General features: G+C 33.8%; 1 protein-coding gene across 2 annotated transcripts in view; it reads left to right on the top strand.

Annotated features, from left to right (window-relative positions):
- The window catches only part of LOC132796528 (allatostatin-A receptor), a 158724-nt gene that overhangs the window by 130868 nt on the left and 7104 nt on the right, over positions 1 to 20752 (top strand). For both annotated transcript variants that reach the window (XM_060807728.1, XM_060807729.1), the window contains 4 exons: positions 2455 to 2644; positions 4126 to 4221; positions 5939 to 6089; positions 18904 to 19022. In XM_060807728.1, coding sequence (XP_060663711.1) covers positions 2455 to 2644; positions 4126 to 4221; positions 5939 to 6089; positions 18904 to 19022 — 556 coding nt within the window. The remainder of the gene's footprint in view (positions 1 to 2454; positions 2645 to 4125; positions 4222 to 5938; positions 6090 to 18903; positions 19023 to 20752) is intronic.

Raw genomic sequence — 20752 nt, 5'->3', positions numbered from 1 at the left:
GTGGCTCTCATCTCTCCCTCTCCCCCTCTCTCTCTCGTCTCTCCCTCTCCCCCTCTCTCGTCTCTCCCTCTCTCTCTCTCTCTGTGACGTTCAAAGCAAACGAAAAGCGAATAAAAAAAACCCCCAATTGGAAACAATGCTGAATACAGCTTCATCTTATTCTCTCTAAGTAGTAAGGGAGCGATGGGGCGGAGGGACGCGGAGGGATCGCCTTTGTGCGCGTAATTGGCAGGAAAAACTTTTGAGCGTCGCAGCAAGGACATTGCGCAATATATTCTTAGAAAATTCGCCAGCGACAGAGAGAGAGAGAGAAAGATCAGAGACAGGTCACAATTGCATTCACAACATCAACAAGAAAAGTTGCCTTGACTTTTATTTCAAATGTTAAACAACATTTCATATAGAACAAATATTAAAGATGGTCAAGATTTGATTTAAAAGTTTAACAATTATTTTTATACATCAACCGAAATACTGTTCAACAACTGCAAACATATTAGAATAGCTCACAAATTGTGCGAGCATTAAATTCCTAGAGAATAAGTAATTAACGGCATTGCATTGCAAGTGAAGAGCAAGAGCAACTAAGCTGCCAATTGTTGAATACATTTCAATGCATAATAAGCGATTAATCGCAATTGGCCAGAAGCCAAAAGAGCTGCAACACAATAGGCAAATATCATATACCAAAGTAAAGAGCTTAAGTCCAGTTGTATGCCAAGCACAATAGCAAAGGATAATGATGTGATTATAAATATTATATAAGTAAGGGAGAAAGTAAAATGCTCAAGCAAATATTCATAATGAATACAATAAATAGTAGTTTCTATATAAATTAGTTAAATTTCGACAATTTGTGTGCCAACAATAATTATGTCACTAAAAAGTTATAATACATTTTATAACTGAGTTCATGATTAACTCAAAGATATGTACTGTGTTAATTTAAGATAGATAAATGCTACTGGATTAATATGGGCAGTAATATCTTAAAGAGAATCTTAAAAAATTAATAGATATTTGAAAATATATGCGTTGATAGATATGTTTTTTTCTCTTATTTAGTTTTGTTTTTAGCTAACAATTTGATTCAAATTCTTCATATCGAATTAATTTGCTTCTTAATTATGGTTTTCAGTTTAAAATCAATTCTAATTCTTGATAGATATCTATATATATTTTGTATTTATATATAGTTAAGTAATAATATAAAATTACTGACTTGACTTTAGGGTAGAGAAGCAATGACTACACAGATCACTGTCTACGATATTTATTTATATATTATTTATCACTGTTTTTAACCTAGAATTCAATTTGAAATCTTGATATATATTTGTATACTTTTTATTGTTTTTTATTTGTAGCTTACAATTAAAATTCAGCGCACAGAGCATTTGAGGCCATTAAGCTGCAATTATGTTGATAGAAATATGAAAAGACAGGATGATAGAACTATTGATTGTAGTATAGAATGATATAGATTTAAAGATAGAGTGATACATAGACTGATAAATGCTTTTCATGATTTTATTCTTTTACAGATGGATGCAAAAAATAATTGATAAATAGATTAGAAAATTAGAATTAGACAACTGACATTCATTTCAAAAAATCCTAGGTTGCTTATCTCTCATTCACCTTCCTAAAAGTCCTTTCGATTTTTGGTATTCAATGTTTCTCAGCAAATGAACACTTGACCCTCTCTTGGCATCTTTGATAACTGAAAATGTTTAACTTTAACATTTATCTTGTATTATATTTGTGGGTTATTTACTACGCAGTGTGCTTGAGATGCATTTTGTGATCTTATATTTAAGAGTATTTAATATTCTATAAAATTAAAAGAGTTCTTCGTGTTCATGCTTTAACATGGTCAAATAGATTACTATTTCGACAGCTAGATATAATGGATAGATGAATTAATATTTAGATTGATTGACAGTTAAACGATTAGTTTGATATACAAATCAACTGTTTAGTACGCTCTTAAGCTGATGGGAAATCGAACTATGAACCACTGCATGTTTTTTCATATCGATCGAAAGATGTCAGAGTGAGAGCGAATGCAAAAGCAGAAGGAAAGATCGCAATCTGCTTTCTCGCTTTATCAAAGCTCTCACTTAACCTTAGTTTATGTCTATCTCCATATTCGATTATAAATATACAACCGTTAATGTGTTCCTTATGTGTTAACACGTCCATAAATCATAATACGAAATTGAATAATATTATTACCTAACGAATTGAAATGCAACTTGCAAGTTAAGACTCGAATTACAATTGTCTTCAACTGCGGAACTGCGTTTCATATTAATGTACTTCCACTCGATGCCAACTAACTCTTTCCCTTTCTCTTTCTCTTATTGTTTCTTTCTTTCTCGCTCTGCTGCTGCTGATGTTGAATGTGTGGCTAATGTGTGGCTTCCAATTTGCGGAACTGTCGTCGATTAGTGGTGGTCGTTAACAAACAAATGCGCTCGACCACAAATCTATTGATTATAAATCTGGCCGTCTCGGACATATTGTTCGTCATCTTCTGCGTCCCATTCACGGCCACCGACTATGTGCTGCCCGAGTGGCCATTTGGCAATTTGTGGTGCAAATTTGTGCAGTACATGATTGTGGTTACATGCCACTGCAGGTGAGTAGATAGTAGATAGTAGAGAGTTGAGAGACAGAGAACTATTTACCTTATATATGTATGTGTCATACTGTGTTACTACTACACTCGAACAAAAAATGTTATAAAATCAAGATTTTGGTGTGTCAAGAACATGAAAATCTTAAAGTTAGAAAACACTTTTTGACTTGAAGAATATTGGATATAAGACCAAATTCTTATTAATAAGAGAAATAAATCTTTTAGTTTTAATACCAAAAATCGTATTATAAGATCAACAAAATTTTACATTATAATTTATTTTCTTTGATTTCGAATAAAGTTATTCAGTTGTATGTTAATCACTCTTCTTAAGAATTATTATTATCGATTTGCGCAGTATTTGAACCCAGGACTTAGACTACAATGAAGAATGCTTCACGACAGCTCAACTAACTTAGCTTTTAACGAAAACACTGAAAGCAAGATAAAATCTTTATAGGAATTTCAATGTATTGCAGAATTTTCTAATCCAAATCCAGTATTTATATTCGCTACTCATAGAGTAGAATGGTTTTTTTATGTAACAGACAGAAGGAGTCTTTTATCAACGTCAACAGTTGCTTTTTAGTATTTTGTAACATATTAATGTGGTATATTTATACCCGCTACCCATGAGTAGAAGGGTATTATAACCTTGTGCCGACAGGAAATGTATGTAACAGGTAGAAGAAGTCATCTCCGACCCTATAAAGTATATATATTCTTGATCAGCGTCAACAGCCGAGACGATCTAGCCATGTCCATCTGTCCGTCCGTCCGTAAGAATACCTACATCTCAGAGACTATAAGAGATAGAACTATAATTTTTTTCAACAGCATTTGTTATGTTTGCACGCAAATCAAGTTTGTTTCAAATTTTTGCCACGCCCACTTCCGCCCCCGAAAATAAAAAAAAACCGAATAACAAGCGTAATTTTAAAGCTAGAGTTACGAATTCTGGCATATACAGTAATAACTATAATAGTTATGATTTCTGAAAATTTGGTTGCGATCAGATACAAATTGTCGAAGTTATTAAAGAAATACTTTTGTATGGGTAAAAACGCCTACTTACTAGGGGTCTTAGTTGCTGTGGCTGACAATCTGGTATATTGTGCCGTCTATGGTATATTTTGAATGCGGTACTATATCGATATACCATTTGGTATATTTTCAGTATTTTTGCAGTATATTTGGTATATTTTGAGAATAATACCGCAAAAAATATTGCGTTTATTCAAAATGTGTAGCGGGCACAGTCGAGCACACTTCACTATAGCTTTCTTACATGATTTGGTCTTATTTTAAGAATTCGGCGAATGAACGCAATTTTAAGAGCTTCTTCTCAAAGTGTTCTTATGTGAAGAAGAAAATGTTTAAGACGAATGTTCTGGATTTTCGAAATTATTCTGTGATTTTCAGTGTATTCAATGCAATATCCTTACTTACTTACTTACTACTATTTGCTTGCTTGCTTGCAGTGTCTACACCCTCGTACTGATGTCCTTCGATCGTTTCCTGGCCGTTGTGCATCCCGTAACAAGCATGTCCCTTCGCACCGAGCGCAATGCCACGCTGTAAGTAACGATGTTGTTGCACAACTGTTCACTTCTCTCATACACACACATACTCGCATACACTTGTACCATGTACTTGTAATTACGTCAATTAGTTACGTCCTGGCCCAAACGCCATTGGCCTGGTTTGAGCATGAGCCTGAGCCTGAGCCAAAGCTAGAGCCTGCACTGGCCTGTTTTGACTTGGCTTAACCAACACCCATTGTTACACATGTGCACTTGGGCATCATTTAAAGTGCCACACACTCATCAAACTTAGCTCGTTCTCTACGTGTATGTGTGTGTGTGTGAATGTATGTGTGCTTCTCCGATTGCCTCAGGTTAAGTGCAGGCTCGAAATTGTGAAAATTGTGAAATGGGAAAACGGTAAATGTATCTGCAGATGCCACTTTAACCTACGCAAATAGAAATTGAGATGAAAATTTACTTTGTACCCAGAGCAAGACAAATATTGAACTTAACTCTTATGCTCTTACTCTTATTCTTACTTAAGCTCAACCAATTTTGCCTCCGATTACACACATCCCAGTTTCAACATTAGTTTTTTCGAGTTTGCTTAAAGTCCAGTTAACAAATAATCTTTCCGCAAATTTACCACATTTTTTTTCTCAAAAACAAGAGGTTTTATTTCTATTTGAATTCTGTATTTTTATCTTTCACTTTTTAGTTTCTCTGGCGAAAATTTCGCTTGTAAAACTATTTAAAGTGAAGAAATAAAAACATTTTATTATTAGCCTCTTTTAAGTAAATTTTGTTTGTGGAGATTTTTAAAGAGTTGTGTCATTTTTAAGTTTTTAGCTGATCAAATATTTTCAGTTCTTGTTGCTGCAGCAATATGAAACATCTAAAATGCGAATAAATGGTATATTATATCTATTTAAGTACTAAATAAAACCACTTCATTAATTTATACCTCTCGAAATAGAAGTCTACCTAAGAAAGCTAATCATTTCGAGTTGTTCATTTGCATATTTGGTTTTCCCTTATTCAAGATCAACAAATGCAAAAAGAAATCTAATATAATTACTTAAAAAATATGAGAGTACTTACAGAGCAATGTTCATTAATTCAACGACGCGTTGACGACTTGAATAACACTGTTAATTGAATAATATTGTCAGATCGATAATATTTAAACTTATTTGTTTAATTCACAGTTTTATTAAGGTAATACAACAATATATATAGTAGTTGCATTCAGTTAAGAGAGACTTACTTCAAAAAGTCCTGTAGGGAACTATTTATACTATCGTAGAGTTGCGTATTTAAAAATGACATACATAAATGTAAAAGGCATAATATTAGTTGTTACACATATTATCTGTGTGTTCTTTCAAAAATAATTAGTATACGACGCGTTGACGACTTGATTAGTATTGTTCATTGAATAATTTTGCCAGATCGATCATATTTAAACTAATTTGTATAATTTATAGTATTATTGATGTATTCCAAAGTTTGTAAAGTTAAGAGAGACTTACTTCAAAAAGGCTTGTAGGGAACTATTGATACTATAGTAGAGTTGCGTATCTACCAATGACATATGAATGTAATAGGCATAATATTAGTTGTTATACATATTATGTGTATGTTCCTGCAACAATAATCAGTATACGACGCGTTGACAACTTGATTAGTATTGTTGATTGTGCAGCATTTGCATGTGCTTTCACTCTCCCATTCATTTTCTCATCCACTTTCTCATTCGTATTCGCAGGGCCATCATGTTCGCGTGGATAACAATTGTGACAACAGCGATACCTGTGGCACTGTCGCATTCGGTGCGAATCTATCAGTATCATGGACGCGCTGGCACCGCTTGTGTTTTCTCATCCGAGGAGGAGATCTGGAGTCTGGTTGGCTTTCAGGTAAGTCAAGCAATTGATTGCGCGTTTTGTGGCCTCTAATCTGCATGCATAAACATGTATACTACACACACACACACATATATACATATACTGTCATTCACATTGTCTGATTAATGTGCGTACATTATTCATGCCTCGTCGCCAAATTTGTCACTGGAGCGCGACACTCACACTCTCACACAGACACAGCGAGACTTCCATGTAAATTGTGTGAAATTGCGAAATGGTGGCTTAAGTGACGTCTACTCGAAAAGGCGACACATGTACCGACAATATGCACACACAAACACACACACATACATATAAATATATATTCTGTATATACTTTACTTGTATTCCATCTGAGTGTCGCTTATTGTTGGGCGTAAACTCATATTTTGCAACGCTGAAGGCAACTTGCAATATATTTGCTACTTAACAAACTGAGGAGACAGCAACAGACAACAGACAACAGACGACAGACGACACCGCGTGTGATGAACACAACAAGGATAACGCTGACAGCGTTGCACTAGGATTGGAGACAAGCCAAAGTTGCCATGTAGCCAAACTGCACAGTGTCACAAAAGTGATTAAAATCTTGAACTGCGCTTTCATAAGTAAAGATCACTAAATTCAGTGAATTCAATCAACTAGTTCGGTCAATCGGTTTTATTCCCAACAATGTTATATGCTCTATTTCCTTCATAATTCATTTTCACTAATATTTGGTTTGTTCTTTAAATAAATAAGTTCTTTTGTTTATTTCTAATCAATAAACTAGATTGTTTAAATTTGTTCCCTACATTGTTCATTATTTGATTGCGTTTAACATTCGTTTGCCATCATATTTAATTAGTTATTTGACATTCTTGCTTTGATAACTTAAGATCTACTTTAGGTTTATTTTAAAATGATTATTCTTTAATCCGAAAAAACGAAATAGAACAACTAATCAGAAAAGAATAATGAAAGTAAACTTGTCCAGTTCTTTCTGCTTTTGTAAAATAGTTTATTCTTGTGCCTCAGGCGCACAGTGGTGAAAACTTTCTCCAATGCATTTGGCAAGTCGAATGGAATCAGTTTATTTTGCGTGATTTATGCAATGTCAAATTGAAGTCACTGTGCAAGCAGCACACACACACACCCACATAACATTTCCTTATTGCTGTTGTTGCTTTGTTAAGAGCAAATAGCAAAGAAAAACAGAGATAGAGAGAGAGGAAGTTAGGTGTGCATATACTTGTAGAGCTCACTGTGCACACCAAATATGCGGTAGTATTAGCAACAGACTTGCAGTTCGCTTTGGACAGAAAGACCAACAGACAGACAGACATCATCATCCACTTTGGCTTCCCCCTTGAAATCAGCGAGTCAGAGACGAAGTCAGACAATTCCGTGTACGAGATAATAATGCTGGTTGCCCCTTCTCCCCCTCCCCCTCCCCTAGGAGGAGAACTAAATTGTTGTGCATATTTTGCAATTAACTTGCATTCCAGTTCAACGCATGCCAACAACAATGTGTTGTGTGTATTACTCAGACCTCTGCCAAAGCCATCGCAATGCATCGCATCGCATCGCATTGCGATGAAACAGTTAAGCGTTGCTGCTGCTGCTGCTTTATTTTTTCACTCGTATATTAGATTTTGTGCTCTTCTTTGTACTCTCCACATCTCTGCATTGCATAACCATGTGAACTCATCTGCAGAACTTTGATTGTACTCCAATTGCGCAGAACTAGCTCAAGTTGTTCTCTAATATGAATATTAAGTAAATTCCATACATTTACTCTTTATTTATGTTGCTGAAAATCTTAGCAAACAATTTTCGTATTTTTCTATAAAACTTATCAAACTTACAGACCAAATGTATGTTTGATAAGATTTACAGAAAAATACGAAAATTATTTCAATTCTATTATAAATTATTCAAATTTGTTTTGATGTGTTATTTGTATTTTTTTTTTTTTTAATTATTTTTATTGTTTTACATTTTATTCGCTTATTGTTTTTGGGAATAATTTTATTCTTTCTATTTATAGTGTTTAGTTTACGTTTATGTATTTTTGGTAAATTCTTTCTGTTGCTGCAAAAAGTCTTGGCGATTTTCTGAAGCATTAAAACACAAACTCCTCTTTTATTTTTATGTGTCTTTTTGAAAATATAAAATCATTTTGATGACAACATTTTTATTTTCTATTTTCATATTTTATTTACAATTTTTTGTTATCGATAAGTAAATTATTTAAATTGCATGAACGTTGTATTTTATTTTACTATTTTTTTCCTTTTTTTATTATTTTATCGATTTATATGAGTCAAACGTCTCAGCGGCTAATGTGCTTTATAATATAATTAATTTTAGTATTCATAACATAATTAAAAAACTTAAAAATGAATTTTATATTTGAATTTTAGTATGTTTGGTTAATTTATGTATTTCTTTTTTAGTTATTTTCAGTACTTACATTTTATTTATAATAGTTCGAGTCAATTTAAATTAACTCTTACTTATTTTCAAGGCACTGACTGCAAAGGCCTTTCATTTTATATACATATAACATATATATTATTAATATATATTTGTTTAATATTTCTATTTTCAACGTTTATTCATTCATATGGTTTATTTACTTTGTAGATTATTATAGTTTATTTTCATTATTCCAATTACTTTTTTTATATAATACTTTTTCATCCTTCGGGTTTTGCATATCGTTAGCATTTGTTTCAATAGTTTTTGTAAATTTGTATTTGAAAATATATACTCTCCTTACTTTAGCTAACTTCCTTTTCAATTCTAGTTCTGTGCTGAAGTGAAACTGCTTTTTGTGCTGCATTGCATCTAAATTTTTAACAGATATTAGACTTCTTGTTTTTTATTAAACTGAGTAGTTTACAGTATTAGCTCACTCCCCAGATCAGCATGTTTCTGGTTCCTGGTTGTTTGAAAAGTCCCCTTTCAAAGCAAAGAGAGATAGAGAAAGAAAAAGAGATAGAGAGAGAGAGAGAGAGATGGGTGCAGTCAGGCAGCATGAAGAGCTCTTATCACCTTTGCTTCGAGCAGGCGACAGTTAGGTTTATATACTGACACACATGTGTGTGTGTGTGTGTGTGTGTGTGTTTGTGTATGTGTGTATGTGTACATAAAGGTATGTGTGTGTGTGTGTGGCAGGACAACGACGCGTTGTGGCGTGACAGAGCAATTCCACGGCGGAAGGATGTTACACAGGAACCCGCACTTGTGGCCCAATGAATGAGCGTTTTCTATCCCAATAACAATAACAATGGAGATGACCCACTGACTGCATGTTTTTGTGTCTGTCTTCTTCCATGTTTGTTCCTCTCACTCTCTCTCTCTCTCTCTCTTTTGCACTGTGTGCTAATTTGCACTTGTGGCGCTCGCTTCTAATGCTTCTCATACCGAACAAGCATTTTACACAGCTTCATTCCATGGTTAGACTTGGACCAAGGGCACACGACTGAAACTGGATCGATAAACATACAGACAGACATATGTATGTGATGTATTTGTACATAAATCGCAGCTGGTAACGCATACTCACACATTGCTCGACTACCACATATCCTACAATTGAATTACTCCAGTTCTGATTCGAACGAAAATCATCTTTATTAATAATTACCAAGCATTTGCATATTACACATACGCCTAGTGTTTAGAAAGGAAAGTTATTGATTCTCTCACTCATTGTGCGTCTAACATATCCTATACTTGGATTACTTAAGTTTTCAAGGTTCTTTAATATCCAATTTTTATATTACGCATACGCCTAGTCACCACAACTTCTATTTCAATTATTTTTAAATTAAAGTTGTTGTTTCTCTGACTCTCTCTCTTATTGATCGACAACTCTTGTTTTGATTGTAAAGAAAATCCTTTTATCTTTATTATAAATTCTTCTGTTTTTATATTACGCATACGCCTAGTAACTACAACTTGAAATTTTCTGTTGAAATTATTTGGAAAGGAAAGTTATTGTTTCTCTCTGTCGTTGTGCGAATAACATTTTCTATGTTAGGAAAGTCTTCCTTAATATAGTACATATTTATATATTACGCATACGCCTAGTAACTGCAGCAGTTTTTTTCAATAATTTAAATGTGTTTTCTATAATTTATTGCTTTATTAAGCCGTGTTCTAAAATTGCTTTGATTGTACCAAAAAACTTATTAAATTTATGAAGAGTTCTTTTATATTACGCATACGCCTAGTAACTACAACTTGCAGTTTATTAAATTAATTTAAAAAGAACATGATTTTATATCACATTTATTGCTGTACATATTCTAAAACAGTTTTGATTGCAATGAAAAACTTTAATTTAAAGACCGTAGAGAGTTACCTCGTATTACGCATACGCCTAGTAAACACAGTTTGTAGCTTTTTCATTGATTTAGAATAGCAGTTTTTTTTTTTAACACCTGTTTATTGTTTAAACATTTTGGATTGAGTATTTCAAAATACCTTTCATGCTCTGTTGCAGGGTATTTAATGCAACTCCACATGATGGAGCCACAAAAACTGTGCTATAGTTGAATCTTTTATTTGGTTTCGTCGCTTATTCGGTTTGGGCAGCCAAATGTCATTGTCATGTTCCAATATACAACAATTGCTGTTGCTGTTGTTGTTGTCTGTTTTTCGGTTCGCATTCGTTTTCGTTTTCATTTTCATTGTGGTTGTCGTTGGCTGTCTTTTCCGTCCCTCCATCCGTCTCTTGTCGCGCTGTCTGTTGTCTCTTGTCTGTTGTCTGTGCTGGTGTGTTGTCTGTTGACAAACAATCGAGCATTTCGCTGGTAAATTTGGCGCTTCATTTTATTGTTCGGCCGCACATAAAAATGGATCAAACTTTTGACGCCTCTCGCACACATAGAAAAACAACTAAAATAGACGGCAAAAACAGTGAACTTGAAGGGCAACAAAACTGTTGTTGTCATCGTAAATAAATAATAAAATAAACGACACGGCACCAAAAACAAAAGCTTGCTCTTCAAGTCGCTTTCAGAATCACAAGTTTTAGTTTCTCTCTCGCATTAAAGTTCACTTATTCTTAAAGCTTCTTCTTGTTGTCGAAACCCTTGAATGAGACCTTCAAAAATTGTTTCAAAGAGGGAAAACTCGCAGTTGCTTAAATTGATTAACATATGCTGCTTGAATTACTTGTTTAATTTTCCATTTGAATAAACAAACTATTGCAAATAAAATACGTAAAATAAATATGCACTTAAGGTCAAATTCCAAGCTCATTCGACTGTTCATTGAAAAATAAATACGAGCAGAAAGTTTGCGGTATTTTGATACGCTTTAAGAGCGTAATTAAGATTGCATAAATAAATAAAGTAATAATATATCTGCGTATAAAACTGCTTTGTTATTGTATGAGAAAACAATTTCAACTTTTACAAAACTAGCAGCAACCTTTTCGCTTTTGTTTTTCCTAAGCTTTAAGCAGCACACAATTTATTCATAGCCTAATGCAATTTGAAGAAAAGTTTGAACGTTGCCATAAAATAAGTTCTCAGAAAACTAAACGGCGGAAAAGAACTGCATAATTTGACAATTTTCATTCAGACGCTTCGATAACAAAAACAAAACACAATTTATTGTTTAGAAAGTGAAATTTATTTTCATGCCAACTGATTAGCACAGATTTCTTTTCTTTCTCTCTCTTTATTTTTTTTTTTTGTTCTGTTAAATTGTGATTGCTTTTCAAAATTGATGATCCTGAACAGAAACAAATGGATGTAGGCCATTCGCCAGAGCTTTAACTATCTATTAAGTTTGAAACGTTTCGCTGGACGATTTTCAGCATTTTGAGAAAAAAAAAAGTTACTGCAGATACAATGAATGGAAGCAATGAAATTTTAGTACACTGTGAAAATGGAATGGGCAATGCTTTTGTCTCTCAGATTGTAAGTGGAAGCTGTGGCAGAAGAGGGAGGGGTAAATGGTGGAGGGCGTGTCATAAATAAAACTTGACAGTAGGCGACAAAACTTGTTGGCGAAAACTTTTTCAACGCGCGCGCCTTTAAACTTTATGAGCCGCTCAATAAAAAGCCATAAACTCAAGTGTGTGCCATATGATATATGAGTGGTGAGTAGGACTATGAGTTTTCTTCTCCGGATGCCGGAGGGGTGCTAGATGAGAAGAGGGAAAGGGACGGGACGGGACGGTGAATGCTCGGGGACCGACTCGTTAATATTTGGCGTGCTCAAATTGCGCCTGGGATTTGTTCATATAGCAACAGGGCAACTGTCGCGCCTGCTGTCACTCAGCCAAATTAATCAACTTGTGTGTGTTCGCGATGGCTGTGACTCCTCGCACACTTTTATTAGCTGCAACACAACACAACACACAACACACAAACGCACACACTCCTATTTATTTCCGGGCACGAAACAAGTTTTGTTTAATCTCATTTTGCTGCCACGAACAATGGCAAGTTTCAAAATGAAGCAAATTTAAGAATTAAAGCATATTTTTACCACATTTCATTTACTTTTCTCAGCTGATGATTAATAACTTTATTTAGTTTTGTGAAACGTTCAAACAGAAAGCTGCTTGCTATGAGAGCATCAGCTACATGCTAATCACAGTTAGCACACAAACAGAAAGCTGCCTGCTATGAGATCATACTATAAGAATGATTCTAAACAGTTGACAGCCAAGCCGAAAGCTGGTTGCTATGAGAACAATGACATCATGCTAATCGCAGTTAGCTCACAAAGAGAAAGCTGCTTGCTATGAGAGCATAAGAATGATTCCTAACAGTTGACAGCCAAACCGAAAGCTGCTTGCTATGAGAACAATGACATCATGCTAATCGCAGTTAGCTCACAAAGAGAAAGCTGCTTGCTATGAGAGCATAAGAATGATTCTTAACAGTTGACAGCCAAACCGAAAGCTGTTTGCTATAAGAGCATCGGCTATATGCTAATCGCAGTTAGCACACAAACTGAAAGCTGCTTGCTATGAAAGCATCGGAAATTTCTAATCCGCTCGCACCCAAAGAAATAACATAAAGATGTTTGCTATGAGTGCATAAGAAGCATTCCAAATAGTTGACTATCAAACCAAAAGCTGCTTCCTACATACATATACGCAGTAGCTGACAAAAAATAATTGAAACATTTTATTTACTTTTCACAATTAATGATAAAAAAAACTTTAGTTATTTTAGTGAAACGTTCGCACCCAAACAGAAAGCTGCATGCTATGAGTGCATTGGCAAAATGCTAATTGCAGTTCACATCTAAACAGAAAACTGTTTTGAGTGCATAAGAAGCAAACCAAACATTTGATACCGAAATCAAAAGCTGATTGCTATGAAAGCATCGGCAACATGCTAATCACAGTTAGCACACAAAGTGAAAGCTGCTTGCTATGAGTGCATAAAAATGATTCTAAACATTTGACAGCCAAACAGAAAGTTGCTTACTATGAAAGCATCGGAAATTTCTAAAAATCTGCTTGCTAGGAATGCATAAAAAGCATTCCAAACAGTTGACTGTCAAATCGAAAGCTGCTTGCTACATATACGCAGCAGCTGATGAAAACTCATTGAATGATTTGATTCACTAAAAAACTTTAGTTATTTTAATGAAACGTTCGCACCCAAACAGAAAGCTGCATGCTATGAATACATTGGCATAATGCTAATTGCAGTTCACATCTACACAGAAAGCTGCTTGCTTTGAATGCATAAGAAGCATTCCTAACATTTGATACCCAAATCAAAAGCTGCTTGCTATGCGAGCATAAGAATCATACTAAGTAGCTGACAAATGCTCATTGACTATTTTATTCTAGTTGATAATGACATAATGCTGAATTGTGTTTATGTGTATATCTTATATATTTTGAAATACTCTCCAAATATTTGCGCAATACTTTTTTATGAGATTTTTCTTATATTTTACCTTATGGTACAGACCATAAGCCCAGTTTAATATTTATCTATAGCTTTGACAGCGTTACCGAGCGCTATTCAATATCCATATAATCGATAGTTTCGACAATGTAATCCAGCACAACGAGAGAGGGCAACATCTGCTCAGTAAAGATGAGGAGGAAGAAGAAAGAATCCAAAAACTGTTCATATCATTTTTAATGAATATAAAAAAAAAACCACAAGAAAGATTCATAATAATAATAAGCACATGTGGAGTTGCTGCCGACTATCAACGTATCACAGTTTTTTTCATGTCATGCCAGATATGCTTTTTATTATGGGGGAGTGAGAAGATGTTGCGAGTGTGTGTGTGTGTGTGTTTGTGTGTGTGTGTGTGTGTGTGGCATGCAACCTGTCAGGGTAAAAATGTAAGCGACACGCGTAATCCATTGTATTCTCGAATGTGTCGTAAATTTTTGTGTCATTTGCTCGTTACCGTTAACTTGGTCATCATCAACAGCATAAAGCTCATCATCATCATCATCATCGTCGTTGTTGTTGTTGATACCAAAAACAACTTGCCTTTGCAATTTACACAATAATTAATACAGCAGGCAAAAAAAAAAAATGCAGGAAATACAAATGAAAAATAAATCGAGATTGGCAACAGTTTCATTCATATATTCACAAACTGACTGACTGACTGCTGCCTCGCTCTCTCTCTCTCTCTCTCTCTCTCTATATATCTCTCCTTACCCCGGCTCAAATGTCACTGCGGATTATTGTCGAGGACAACGTCGAGGCGTGCCGATAACACCCGACATGTTCATTGGCCATGGCGCGTAATCCAGCCAAAGTGATTTCGATTCCGTTGCTCTCGGCCATTTTGCCATATGAATGAATGCGCATCATCTCTTTTTTTCTCCTCTCTCTCTTGTTGTTGTTCTCTGCCAGTTCACGATTATTATTAACAATTGTGCCATGCGCGATTTCCTTTAGCCTCCGTCGAACGTTTCATCTCATTTTCCGTTTTCCGTTTCATTACATTTGCCCACCTTGTTTTTCTCTTTTTTTTTTGTTTTTACTTAAGCATCTCATTGCGTTTTACACGACTTCTCCGACCTCAGCATTCCATATTCCATATTCAGTCTCAGTTTGTAGTTATTTTTTTCACTCACTCTTTTTTTGCCATTGAGTGTGTTTTATTGTTTTTCCACACAAAATGAAAAAAAAAAACCGACGACGCCTTTCCCCTGGCTAACTTGACTCTTAATCATTTACACTTCGCTGGCAGCTTTATGCCAGCCAGCCTCAAAGCCACTTGAAACTTAACGCGGCTCAAATGAGTTTTATGCCTGACTTATCGAAATGTGCGTGCCACATAATTCAGAGTCGAAGCCAGCTATTAAAGGGTATAGCTTCAATATATCGCTATATATCGAATTCTTTGACTTTCACTGGATCAACTATCAACGCACAGCTTAAATGGTAAGAGCTGACAGGCTTTAAATTTTACGTGATGTTGGTGACTGTAAAAATCCGAAATAAATTCAATGCATTCAATTCGAAACGATATCAATTATCCATATATTCGAAACGGTATCAATTATCCATATATTGATACCGTTTCGAAATGAATACCGCATTTTTTTAACGCAAGTATCACAAAATATTTAAGTACTGCAAAACTCACATATACAAGATATTTAAATAATTAACCAAAACCAGCATTCAAGTAGCTGCAAAGTTTAAAAAATTCATAAATTCAAGATGTGAACGTCTTAATATTCATCATAATTATATCACTTGGTACTTTCTTTAACGGCAACATGCTAATCGCAGTTTGCACTTAAGCAAAAAGCTGCTTGCTATGAGTGCATAAAAAGCTGATTGCTATAGGAACATTGAAATCATTCTAAACAGTTGACAAAAGCTAATTGAAATACATATTCTATTTACTTTTCACTTTTGCAAATTTAAAGTGATTTGTGATGCTTAAATAATTTAAAATTCAGAATAAATTCATCGCACAATAAATTCAACACGAATATTTAGATAAATCCCCATTTTCTTAACCGAATTTCGAAAATGCTAAGCGACAACAAAATATCAAAATTCCAAAAAAAATAGAAGATGTTGACATCTTAATATTCATTATAATGATATCATTAGATACTTTCTTTAAGCTACAAAAATGCTGTTTAACTTTGGCTTTTTTAATCTTTTATTGACTTACATTAATTATATATTCTGCTGCACTCTGATTAGTTCAATAATTACATACAAAATAACCAAATTGGGTAGAACTTAATAATTAATTTACTTAACAAAAATTCGAATTGATTCGATTGATTTCAACATTAAAGTGAGTTTAGATTGATTTTGTTAATTTAAGCCCTATAATCAAGATTACAAAACGGAATGCGGATGTTAACATAATAGCATAACATTCATAAAAGTGTTTACCGAGCACTTTAAATTAATGTTGCCAGTTCGATAATATTCAAACTTACTTTTACTCCTGAATTTAACAACTTCCTTTTTTTTATGTAGAGCTTTCAACGGTGCCAAAATTCTTTAACTATTGAACTTATGAAAACACTTGATTACGGCAATTTTAAAATTCATAAATTCAAGATTCATAATTCAAATCATAAATTCCTTATATTTGTCATAATTAAATCATTAATATTGTTTTTAAAATCAGGTCAACAATATTTGATAATCAACTTCACTTCTTCAAAAAGTTGTAAAGCTTAAAGCTTTATTATTAAGGTGCTTTATTATCAAGGTTGTTTTAAAAAGTTGTTTGAATTTCTTTATATTTGATATGTATATACAAGTAAATATAGTAAATAAGCTTTGACTTCTCTGGAAAACAAACATTTTTTAAACTTTTATCAATTTTTTTCAATTTGCACAGCATCAATTTTAATTCTGGAAAAAAATACTTAAGGCAGCCTCGAATTTAATTCGAGTTCAAGACACTGCTAAGTCCAACGATTGTAAATGATTTAGAGCGAGTGTCAAACTTGGGTTTTTGGCTCGCCCAAGATTAGTGTAATGTTTATGGCAACAGCTGAAGTAGCTGCAGAATATTCACAGTCATTTGGTCGTTTTTAAGCCATATTCAGATTGGAATGGAATGTCACACAACAAAAACACACGTCAGCTGCTTGAGGCGGGGGAGGCGAAGGAAGGAAAAAACAAGTAGTTCTCTCTTGTCGCAGTCAATTCACAGCAGGGTCTCTGGTCTCTGGTCTTTGGTCTCTCTTCTCTCTGATATCTGGTGGTATCTGGTCGGCGTTACGGGTCAGTGCTTTTGGCAATTTCCAATGCAAAAACAAAAGCCGCTGACATGGCAGCAGATGGCTTGGCAACTTCTCCAGCGAGGCCAACAAATATAATAAGGGAGAGGTGTGAGGAGGGGGAAGAGGAGGATGAGGAGGCCACCAGCTTGAGGATGGCCAGCAAAGCGCTGTGGTGTCCAACTGTCGCCAGTTAGTTATCCTTCACATTATCTTTTTAAATTTATTTTATTAAGCTATTTGCAAGTGATTCCACGTTGCGAAGCATTTCACGATGAGCATTTTGGATGAGTGTTTATTTTGTTTTCGGCACAACACTCGCATAAAAACAAAAGGCAAATTGCAAATTGCCAAACTGCCAAATGGCAACTGGCAACTGGCAAATAACTGAATGGAAAAACACCAGTCTTTCTATCTTTGACCTAAGACAACGAACGAAATGGAAAATCAATGGCAAACATTCACAACAACTTTTAAAGTTTTCATTTTGTGATACATTTTGCTAGCCAACTAAAGACTGACAAATTATGTACATTTTCTGCAACAGTTTTATGCATATTTGTGACGCATTTTCGAGCACAAGTTTTTATTGAATTCCTGAATTGCAATTAATAAGAAATCAATAAAGCAATAGTGCCTATAATATCTTGACTGTTATTTGGGCATTGAAGTGCATGAAGCAAAATGGAGTCAGAGAGGAAGTTGAGGTTGATGTTGATGTTAAGGCAGGTCTTTAGCTTATTATTCAACATATTTATAAAACATTTTAGAGCACAAGTTTTTATTAAACTTTTGAATTGCAATTAATAAAAAATCAATGAAGCATTAGTGGCTAGTTTATAAGAAAATTAATGAATTTAAAATAGTATTTAGCTTATTATTCAACAAATTTTTGAAATATTTTAGAGCACGAGATTTCATTGAAATTTTGAATTGAGATATTTTGTTAGGAAGGAATCAATAATCAAAGTCTTAATCAACAAATATACCAAATTAAAAATATACTAAAATATACCGAAGACTTGTTCCTAAAAATACCAAATTCATATACAGCAAAAATATTAAAATATACCGATGGCTTTTTCTTAAAATATAACAAATCAATATACTACAAAAGTATTAAAAATATACCAAAGACTATAATTGGCATATTTATATAGTACTATATTCAAAATATACCAAATATAGCCTGTGGTATATCTTAGTATTTTTGTGGTATATTTACATATATAAGATCCAGGTGCTCATACAGACGGATGAACAAATGGATAGACGGACTTAGCTATATTCTCTCGGCTGTTGACCCTGATCAAGTATGTATATACTTTATAGGATCGGAGAGTTGTCCTTCTGCATAGCACAAAGTTATAATACCCGTCTACTCTATAGGTAGCGGGTAGAATAAAAACTGGGTTAAGTAGTCTTCATCTTATAATTCAACGCATTAATAAAACATTTTAGGGTACAAATTTTAATGAAATTAAATTAAAAAACCAATAACCAGAAGAATACTAGCTTGCCTTAAAATGTTCTTCTGCTGAAATTCAACTTGTATACCAGATTACACTACGATTATCCACACTCATCTCCGTATTTTCCTCTGCTTCTTTTCAGGTATCATTCTTCTTGTCATCGTACGTCGCGCCGTTGACGCTGATTTGCTTTCTATATATGGGCATGTTGGTGCGATTGTGGAAGAGTGCGCCCGGATGTAAACCTTCGGCTGAATCGCGGTGAGTCCAAAAAAAGACAAAAGACCACAAATATTACGCATACGCCGCGTGTTAGCAGAAAACCAGCCAAAAAACAAAGTAAAGTGGTTAACATTTTGGGTTTGAAAGTGGAAACAGAGCCTGTGGGCACTTTGCTTGTTTGTTCGATTGTTTACTTGAAGCACACACACACACACACACACACACACACATGAGACCATGCACCTGCCCCATGCGGCATGATGAATGCGCCTTTATTACGCTTAGGCATTCCACCGAGTCGAGAACTTTTGTGGCCGCAGCTCATAAATTTTTAAGTGCTCCTCACTCTTTTGCTTCGCTTCGAGTCGCGTTTGTTTGTTTTCATTCTTGTTGCTGCGTTTGTGCTGCCTCATTGCAGGTCAATGAATTCAAGCTGCGGGAATGGCTTTAAGCTCTAGTCCGATTTCATCACACACACAAAAATAATAAATAACTCGACGAAAACATTCATATATGTACGTTCAAGATGTTCAAACAAATGCCGATTGAGTAAACAACGAAAAAAGAAAAAAAAAACATATTTATAAATCAACAAACACTTTTTATTATTTGTTCAAAATTTTGTCAGAAGCGACAATGCAAGCAAAGAAATAATAAATGGACAGTAGAAATCATTTTCATGGTTATGTTAATTATTTTGATTTTCATTATTAGTTCATTTTGATTATGACTCAAATTATTATTTGTTTGTTATTATGAATTTATATTTTTAAAGGAAATTTACATATTTTTAGAGAGTTTAAGTAGCTGAGAAAACATCTTAACATTTTTTAATTCAATGTGAACAAACTGCCAACAATATCTGAACTTATTTCTTAGATTATTTTTATTTCATTAATGAGAAGTTGTTAATTTCTTTGCCAATATAACTGAACTGGGCCAGAACTATTTTATATTTGCAATGCAATGAACAATTTCTTCATCGTCAAGATCTCAACTTATTCTGAAGATGATAAAAATTGAATTCAATTTAACTTCAAGTACCGTTGAGCTATTAATAACTGATAGAAGTGATTCTACATTTTATTTGTATTAATTAATCGTTGACTTAATTATTAGTTGATTGAAATAAGTCCAGTTATAAATATTTTGTATTTGCGTAGGAATAAACGATATATACTAGATAGATAACAAATCATCGACAAAGTCTGAATTTATCCATCACATGATTGCAATTTAGTCCAGCTCTGAGTTTGAAACTCTTCAAAATATTGTAATGTAAAAAACAATAAAGAATAAAAGAAGTAAAACTTATTTATTTATTTAAATTGAAGTGAAATTAATAATACATTTTTATTTTATATTTGCAAGTTATCAATTTGAACCAATAAGAATCCATTAAAGTTGCAGTAAAATTAAAAATTTAATTCAATCTAATTTCCATTTAAAAACTATGGTATTTCATTCTTTAAACCTCATCTCCACAGTTGCAATTAATTTCAAATTAAAACAATCAGCATAATATAATTTAAAAAGAATAAATTAACCTTTATCTTTCTACAAAAATTGCAATTAAAGTTAACTAAATAACTCATTTATTATTTATATTTGCCAACTATTAGTTTGATATATATTTACAAAAAGTACTTACTTATTGAGTGACAGAAATATATTGATTTTTAAATGGCTTTTGTAGCGGCTTCAATTACGCAGCAATCAGGTGCTAAAAATATAATATTTGCCACAGCGTTGCCTAAACAAACAAATCA

Source organism: Drosophila nasuta, chromosome X, assembly GCF_023558535.2.
Source record: "Drosophila nasuta strain 15112-1781.00 chromosome X, ASM2355853v1, whole genome shotgun sequence".
NCBI lineage: Eukaryota > Metazoa > Arthropoda > Insecta > Diptera > Drosophilidae > Drosophila > Drosophila nasuta.
This window is presented reverse-complemented; position numbering and strand designations above follow the sequence as displayed.